At 39.5% G+C, this 9239-nt stretch overlaps 1 protein-coding gene across 1 annotated transcript in view; it reads right to left on the reverse strand.

Moving 5' to 3' along the window:
* Window positions 1-381: 381 nt before the first annotated feature.
* LOC109970129 (nuclear receptor-binding protein 2) overlaps window positions 382-9239 on the reverse strand; it is a 27064-nt gene continuing 18206 nt past the window's right edge. Inside the window, exons 2-18 of the mRNA XM_020617488.1 lie at window positions 8770-8892; window positions 8456-8557; window positions 8221-8310; window positions 7754-7794; window positions 7565-7659; window positions 7425-7448; window positions 7228-7314; window positions 6507-6562; window positions 6298-6393; window positions 5929-6061; window positions 5481-5583; window positions 5339-5389; window positions 4592-4727; window positions 3384-3437; window positions 3217-3280; window positions 2784-2839; window positions 382-2617 (exon numbers count right to left, since the gene is read on the reverse strand). Coding sequence (XP_020473144.1) covers window positions 2531-2617; window positions 2784-2839; window positions 3217-3280; window positions 3384-3437; window positions 4592-4727; window positions 5339-5389; window positions 5481-5583; window positions 5929-6061; window positions 6298-6393; window positions 6507-6562; window positions 7228-7314; window positions 7425-7448; window positions 7565-7659; window positions 7754-7794; window positions 8221-8310; window positions 8456-8557; window positions 8770-8892 — 1398 coding nt within the window. The 3' untranslated portion in view covers window positions 382-2530. The remainder of the gene's footprint in view (window positions 2618-2783; window positions 2840-3216; window positions 3281-3383; window positions 3438-4591; window positions 4728-5338; window positions 5390-5480; window positions 5584-5928; window positions 6062-6297; window positions 6394-6506; window positions 6563-7227; window positions 7315-7424; window positions 7449-7564; window positions 7660-7753; window positions 7795-8220; window positions 8311-8455; window positions 8558-8769; window positions 8893-9239) is intronic.

The following is a 9239-nucleotide window of genomic DNA, read 5'->3' on the forward strand; positions in this document are numbered from 1 at the left end:
ACCTAATGAGATACGTTACTGAATTGAAAACACATGTGTAACTTGTAATGTTGTCTGCAACAAAATTTGTAACACTGCTAGGATAGTTTATATGTGTCTCAGAAACTGAACCAGCCACATTCCTTTGGAAGTACAAACAACAACAACAACAACAACATCCTTTGCTAAATTTGTCTAGTTCGGCCATAAGGCATAAGCTCTTTCATTATGATCTGAAGGACAGAAATGAAGGAATATGGGACTGATAATATGCACCGATATAATATATTTTTCACAATTTGAAATTTATTCTTCATTATAATTATGGTTACCAAGAAACTGGAGATGCAAAGATGATGTAAAATTAACCCTCTCTTGCAAAATAAATTAATTTAGAAAAAAAAAAGCCTCCTCAATACACACTGGGCTATGTCTAAGAATAGTTACCTCAGAAAATTCTAATGTTATAAATCAATCAACTGTAATTTCAGACAAACATTCTACATATTTATTGTCATGTAGTTAACGGCAATAGATACAATGTTTAACTAAGGTTTAAGGAGAACACATTCCAAGACACGTTTCTTTCAACAGTCATGGGAAAATAATCATCTGATGTAAAATAAGACTGACGTGTGGACTTCTTTTTTTGTTTTTTTGTCATGTATGCCCCGTCTAAACATTCATTTTCTCGGTCAAATTCCCTCTGGAACTGTACTGTGACTGACAAAAACAAAATGCAAAGTTTTGAATGGTTCCAGGCTATTAAGACATGCAGCCTTACTAGATCAAACAAGAGCAATAGTGGCACTACTTTGCATTGAAAGTTTGTCCTATGAAAACCCTTTTAACAGCCACAAACAAATATGTACACAACGGTCTGGGAGGATTTAGGGCTCCTGTCTTCAATGTCCCACTGATAAGAAGGATTAACACAGAGAATAGTAGATAAGTACTGTGAGCAATGACTGTACAGCAGTGTTGAGTACAACCTTACAGACCCAGGCAACAAATAAAGCAGAGCTAAGTGAATGGGACAAACAGGAGTACACTGCTGAAGACTGACCAGGCAATTCACTTTTTTGTTTTGTCACAGCCCAGTTCTGTAAACTCCAATGGTAGTCCTATACACAGCCAAGACTCCATAACCGTTTATCCTCCATAACCCATTGAAATAAAGGTTGGCAATATTTCTCATTTCATACATGTCACAAATATTAAAACCAAATTTTTTTAAATATATGCTGAGTGGATTTTTTTTCCCCCTTAAAACACCTCAAGAAACATTTACAAAACAAATTCAATTAGAGAAGATTCTCAGATGGTTTGGGAAATACAGCAAAGTATGCACTAATATTTACTGACAATATAGCAAATCTAATAGCAAGTCTCAAGATCACATTACTAACACCCTTTATCCTATTTACATAGGACAATGTTTTTAAATCACAAGCTTCCCATGATGCATTCTAATTACTTTTTTGATTGCAGCAGAGAGGATTATCATCTGATCCACATGTCCACTGAACAAGAGCAGCTGCTATTATTGGAGCTGCCATTGTCATGTGTCAACTTAATCTTCACGTTCACACAGACTGACTTGGTGGACTCCTGATAAGAGATGGCTGCTCACCTGAATCACTGCAGCTGATTTTAGTACTGTCGAGGTCAGCCTTGAATGATTTATGCTGGAATGGGTGCCCCTGGGTTCAAAGCTATTTCCTGAAAAAATTTTATTCATTGCCATATCAGGCACTTTGCAGGTCTTTGGCTTTCAGAACTCTTTCATGGGGAAAACCCTTAGAGCACTACAGTCTAAAATAGAGGCATCATTTCGTTGCTCATCATTAGACTCAGAGAAATAGCCTTTAACCCAGGAGGGCAGTGAAGGGTGTTGTTTTGCAGGTAATAAAAATTAAGCAAAAAAAGCACAGTGTGCAGTGATTCTACTGTTCACAGTTAAACTGAAATAAATAAGTCAACTGAATCAAGTATTAACAGTGCATGCTAGATGAAATATTAACTTCCCAAAAAAAGTAATAAACTGAAGGTTCTGGCTTGTGAGGGAGCTAAATAGCTTTGTTTACATTTCAAAGTAAAGCTTCAACAAAGCCAAAGTGGGCAATGGAGTGCAAACAAGGCAATAAAACATCTGCAGTTGTAAGTAAAACGTATTTGTTTTGATTAGTGGCATTATGGAAAACCTAAGTTGTCAAGACATCCTAAGGCATGATGGGCCTTTCAGGCAGGGAGTTTGTCAATCTTCCACTGTTCTGTGGGATTGCAGAACACAACCGTGATGCCTCTGGTCCTCCAACCAGAGGTGCTGTCGGTACCTCTCTCAGTGCTGACGATTTCTTCTTGTCTCTGGGATGATTTACTGACTGTCAAGTCTGTGTTTGTCCCCGTTTTATCCCCAGCTGGGTCAGCTCCCTCCACTCCTTCTGTTCCTGGCTGTGAGATCCTGCCTGTTGCCCTGTACTTTTCTCAATCCTTGTGGTCAACATCCTGGGCCCCTCTATCTGGGCCAGCGTGCTGTCGTAACTCCTCTTCACAATGTGCTCCCGGAGGTGAGCGTTCGGACCCGGTGTCGGCTGATGGCGTCCTCCAAGAACCCCGCCACCTTCTCACTGTCTTCCTAAACAGCACACAGAACATAAAGAGTGTTCGGTCAAAGTCTCTTTTGAAAATAAGTCCAGTACAGTATATGTAACATAGATATCAAATGCATCATGTGTAACAATTTGAGCGAAAAGTTTGAAAATGTAGATCAAGAAGGAAAATAAAGTAGCTTTCATATCTACCTCATTTATGAAGGCGTAGTGAACAAGTTCATTGGCAAGATCTTTGGAAGTGTCAGCTGAAAGGTTCACAAGAAATAATTAAGTTATAAAAATTAAAGATACAAAGAATGTTTTTTAAAAAATCCGCAATTTTTTCCTATTTTCGTTGCCGTCAACAAAATCCTTAAAAATATAGCTTATTCCACTGTGCGATAGAGCTTAACTGTTGTCCAATAACATATGAATGAGCTGAACTGATTCACTGAGTAATGTTCCTTCATTACCACGAACACATGTTAAGCAGAAACTAACAGGCTTGGAGCCCAGAGCCATAGAAAGGTGAGAAAAGTATTAGCAGACTGATGCTTTGTTGGTTTACATCTTTGGCTGGGATTTGTTGACAAGAAAAATAAATAATAATTCTAAACTTAAGGTACAGTTGCAGCGAACTTACTTGGAAGGATGTCACAGCTAAGTTGCCTATGAAGTTTATCATCCATCTTCAGAAACAAAGAGAGCTAAGGGAAAAAAATGGCACCGGGTAAAATCTAAATCATGCCTAACCACCATAACTGACTGAAACCCCCCTAAAAAGTGCTTATGATGAAATGGGCAACTCACATGAGTTTTTGTCCCTTCTTCATTCGACTCCAAATTGCAGTGTATCTGAACAACCTACAACATCACACAAAAATGATCACAATGAGTAACAAGCAAAACAGCTTTCAGATATTTTGGGTGATTTATGCTTGTTTATTATCACTGCTAATAAACAAACATGATAACAGTAAGCTGACAGACAAAAACAGGCTGATCCTGTTACATAATGTACATAAGCAACACATACTTTTTAGAAAAATCTGCAATGGAAAATTTACATGTTTCTGACACAGTTGATCTAGTGTTATTAAACAATTCTAAATATGGCAACAAACAACAGAGACTGTTTTTCTGTTTGTAGGTGGCACATGATTTTGTTGCAGTCCCTGCCCAGTTTGTCTGTGTCAGTGTCTGTGCTTCCTTTAATCTGTACTGCAGTCTGACTGTGGGGACTAGGGAGATTTGAAGCAGCTGGGTCAAGAGCCCCCCGGGACATAAAAGATCCAACCTCTGACACACTCTCCCCTCTGCCCTGCATCCATTCACTTCCTTTGCTGGGATGCGTTCGCACTTTTCAGCATCCGATCACCTTATTTAAAGCCATGCACATTTACTTCATTGATGCTACTGACTAACATAACCTGAGTTTTTTTAAGCAGAAGTACAAAAGTATTGGCATCAAAATATACTGGTATCAAAAGTAAAAGTACTCATTATACAGAATGGCACATAATAAATATTAAATTATTGGAATATAATTATTGACGCACTATTGTGTACATCGCATTTAATGCTGCAACTAGTAAAGCAGGAGCTTATTCAACTACCTGTTATGCTTATAATTTGAAGTACCATTGGGTATTTTGTGAATTTCCAATCAAGGCCAATAAAATCAGATCACTGTATTTTGTATAGTTAATCTGATTCTGAAAAGTAACTAGTAACTAAAGTTATCAAATAAATGTAGTGGAGTAAAAAGTATTGCCTCTAAAATATAGTGAAGTCAAAGTATGAAGTAACAGAAAATGAAAATACTCAAGTACAGATACCTCAAAATTGTACTTAAGTACAGTACTTGAGTAAATGTACTTAGTTACTTTCCACCACTGGAAGTGTGTCAGTGGTGTATAAGGTAGGTTAAAACAAGACAATGTAGATGCATGCTCTGCTGGCAGCAAGACTGTGCATTTAACACAGCTGTGATGACGCAGACATGTCTGAAGACTAACCCTCCTTGTTTCCATCTCCTGCGGTTCAGGAGTTGGTGTCTTGACCGTCTCCACCTGTTCCTGAGACAAAGACAGGGCACGAGGGACAGGCTGAGGTCGAGTCGAGGCAAAGTTCATCAAGGGGTAAATCCCATTCCTGAAAAGAGCAAGGGACAAATGTTGAATTCTATGCTGAAGTCACATGGTAATCACTGATATAAACAAAATCATACAGACATGGTTAAAAGTACTGGTACCTTTGCACCTCACTGAAAGTCATTCTGCCTGAGAAGTACTGAAATTAGAAGCTGTTCTGTCATGCATACCATACCTGCATATGGTTTGCAACAGAGTACACAAGCTACAACATACATACAAGTAAAAGCACCCAGGAATGGATGAGGAGAAAATACTGGACTCTTCTGAAGTGACCTGCCATGAGTCCTGATCTTAACCCAACTAAACATCTATGGAAAGTGATCACCAAGCCAGAGGGAACTGGAGTCTGCTGGGTCAAACTATTGGCTGAGAGGTGTACAGAGCTGCAGAGAGAGTTTGACTGCAGTGATTGCCTCAAAAGGATGTGCCACACACATTAGGCTAAGGGTCCCAATGTATTTTTCCATGCCATTTTCATTTGTTGTACTATTTTAAATAATTTGTCACACTGAAAATCTGAATGTCTGTTCTATTAAATATGGAACAGACAGAACAGTGGATGGCAGTTACTTTTGTTAGTTTCATCTTAGTTCACTTTTTTCCACTTACTTTACATCCTCCAGAAACTTGTCAAGCTCCAGAGGGGACACATGGGAATATCTAAAGGATGTGAAAAGAGCACAGTGAGTGTTGTGTTTGACAAGCTGCGATATGCACAGGTTGCCAAAGAAAGGTGTTTATTTAATTTTACTTAAGCTGAACTCCTGGTCTGCCCTCATGTCTGATCTCTGCCATGACCGCGTTGGGGTCAAAGGACTTGGTTTTCTCCTCCACACAGTTCTCTGGAAGCAGGTCTGGAGATTAAACACACATTTAGGAAAATGAGTCCAATGCCTATAAGAGCAAATGTGATTATACCATCATTTGCCCCATTTTAGCAAGGTTTTTTTTAAACATGCAGAATTATGACCCATTTTTCTTTTCAAAATCCTTTTCAGGGTGCATCTGAATGTGACATGTAGACCTATGATTTCATAGAGAATAAACGGCTCCGCCTTAATTGCATAATAACTTATTTTAATTTAGCATCAGTTTTGGGTCTAACATTTGTTTGCTGCTTGTATAAATGCTGTATCTATCAGAGCATTGAAAGAGGAACAAATAATATTTGTGGAGGCAGGTGGAGGTGAGAAACTCACACTGGTTATTGATGAGGCAGTGGGCGGCGAGCAGTTTGAGGGAGTGAACCTCAAACAAGACTCGGTGGAACAGAAGGTCGTGAGCGGTAGGACGGAGCTTGGCTTCATGACGCAAACAAGACTGGGTGAACTCCTGCAGAAAGCATCAACAAACTAAGTCCAACATATAACTGAACACACAGTTTGCCGTAGAGTTACTCAGTGTCAGTCCAAAACTGTATAAAGTCCCTGTATGAGGCCTGGAATAGTCTAAAAGTAAGGTGTGAGTGTGTTCATAGACTGGTGTGGGACACTGTGTCTTTATCATAATGTTTTCTTAGTTGCACAGTATATATTTTGCATATGAAGAACATTATTTGTGACACCCACCCTCATGAGAGGGTCTTCCAGAGATTGACCTGCATTGACAATGGCCTCTTTGGACACAGCAGTATCACCATTGGCCTGTATCTCTAGAACTGCCATCTAGGGGTACAAATACTCTGTTAACATACACACACACACACACACACATATATATGTTATACTGCGTGTATATACATATGTATATGGGAATCTTACAGATATGTTTCGCTCACCTCTAGAGCACAGATGCCAAAAGAGAAAATGTCTATGGCATAATCGTCTGCACCAGCTAGAAAAGGAGAAGTAAAGACGGATGAGGACAGGGTGACACAGAGACATCCTTAAGGAAAAATCTTACCTCATCATTAAAATATAGTCATTATTTAGTCAGTGCATTCAGGATTTCCAATAAGGCAAAGACAAATTACAAATTTCACTCAAAAGGCTTTGTAATCTATAAAAAAATACAAATCCATTGTCTTTTTACTGTTGTAAAAGTGGCACAAAATATCTTTTAAACAGCTCCAAATGATTTGAGTGGAATAATATACATTTTGTGGCTTGTCAGTTTTACTGTAGATCCAGTAATTCCTACATGTATCTTATTATTTTCTACAATTACAATCAACAGATTACAAAAATTCCCACAGCTATCTGGTGGAAGGCCCTTTTACTGCAGTGAGCTCTGCAAATTATTCGGTTCCGCTGCACAGCACGCTCACAGAAACAATGGGCAAGAATTTGTTTACAAGCTTCACAAAGATGATCCTTTTAATTTCAGCAGAGAGGTTAGCATGTCGTTACAGGTTGTGGCTGTGGGTTTGGTGGACTGATGCCTTCAGGGAGGCTTTGAGCGAAATTCAACTGGGGAGGTGCTGACTGAATTTTTGCTCTGAGGTACATCCACTAAAAATGAAAGAAGATAGATTAGATAGAAAAGGTTAGACACATCACCTCCATATTCTGGAGCAAAGAAGTGGAGATTCCTCTGTTCATCGCGGTGTTGCCTTCCTTTACTATGGACACCAGCATCTGGGAACACTGGTTAAAGAAGACACAAATAATAAATAAATAAAGAGATGAATAGAAGAAATAAAATAATGGATCAATGAAAACATATACTATCTGCAACAAAATTATGCAGTTCTTACCATTAACAAACAGCCGATGCCACACTGTGGAAAGAAAATTAAGTTTAAACATTCTAAATCCAGAAGTACACAGTCTGAGACAACAGCACAGGCTTTCAGTACTGGTTGTAGTGACATAATAAGCCCTGCTGGGGGCAGACCTGAGCCAATCTTGATGAGGCCGTTGTGCTGGATGAAGATGGTGTCGCATGTCAGGTTGCCATGGATTATCGGTGGGTCACAAGAGTGCAGGTAACTGTCAGAAAACAAAACAACATCTGGTTAATGTTCCAGCTGTGACTGAAGACATCTCACTTGCCAAAATCCTGGACAAGAAATCAATCAAGTACCTGAGAGCAGAGAGAATCTGGGTGCACCACCTCTTCCAGGCCTAGAATATCAAGTAAGGGAGCAACATGAAACAGACACCACATGGAAATTTATATTGTATTGTAATATGCTACAATATTTCTCCCTCATTCTCACTGATTAAAAGAAAGAAGGCCACACTATACATATATCACTGTTTACATTTTTTCTATCATTTATAGCATTGAATTATTAAATTAAAGCAGCGGAGAAAACGAGGATAAGATGCTGGATAATTACAAGCAGGTTTCAAACCCACAACGCTGTGAAAATAAGAAACACAGTACTTCTGAGCAGACTGAGCCACCAGGCTGTCCTGTTACATAATCCCTAATCCTGCTAGAACTTTGGCTCTGAATACTGACAGACTGCAGTACCCTGTATCGCCACCATGCAAAACTACAAGAAACAGTCCAGTACAGTATGTGACCGCAGTGGAAACACTGACCTTCACATTCATGGTCTTGTGATTCTTCTTAGTTTTCTTCAGGAACTGCTTGAGGCTGCCCGACGACATGTATTCGGTGATAAATATAACCTGCGGGCCAGAAATGGAGGAGGGGAAAACTGTATTACTGTATGTGTGCGTGTGTGTGTGTGTGTGTGTGTGTGTGTGTGTGTGTGTGTGTGTGTGTGTATTAAAAAAAAATAAGGAGAGATGGCAAGAAAGAAAGCCTTGTCACCCGAGCCTGGCTCTCCTTCATGTCCAGCCAGTACTTGTGGAACTTGACAATGTTGGGGTGTTCAACTTGCATCAGGTTTTCAAACATCTCCTTGATCTTCTCCTGGAAAATATATATTAGAGCTCGTTCACATGTTCACATAACCTTCAATCCTTCGGACACTAAACCTTCTCCATTAAAGCTAAAACTAAATCCACAACAATTTAAATCATCTGTTAAATGTTTAAGTAGACTTTTAGCAAAAATGGCCAAAAAAGCCTCCACAATTTAGCTTTTTAAAAATCCATACTATGTTGGTAAAAGAGTCATAATACCTCCTGTGCTTTGAAGACCTTCTTGTCATTGAAGAGCACCTCATTCCACACCACCTCCACACCCTCCTCTGTGTCCATGGCCAGAGAGGCACTCTCCACACCTGGGACATTACCTTGGCTGACCTGCAGGGGGCAGACAGGGGCAGATACTGAACTTAGAAATAATTACACTGCAGCTACAGAATCTGATGAGTTTATACTGCAAAGAGAACATCAAACCTGCATTAACTGCAGGGCTCCAGACTGGGAGTGATTAGGGACTAAACCGATTTAAGGTGCGAATGAGTGTTCACAGCAAAATAAGCTGGTGTTAAAACCAGAACGGCTTTCCTAACAGCTCTGTAGAAATCCTACGCATACAGAGCAGTGGCAAAAAGCCGACTAAAGTATCAGTGTGATGATGTCAGGCAGGGAAAAGAGACAGAAGGCAGGTGAAGGAGTTACTGCTGTCAAAAGGCAGTGTTTTGACA

The sequence above is a fragment of the Monopterus albus genome, unplaced genomic scaffold (genome assembly GCF_001952655.1).
Source record: "Monopterus albus unplaced genomic scaffold, M_albus_1.0 scaffold190.1, whole genome shotgun sequence".
NCBI lineage: Eukaryota > Metazoa > Chordata > Actinopteri > Synbranchiformes > Synbranchidae > Monopterus > Monopterus albus.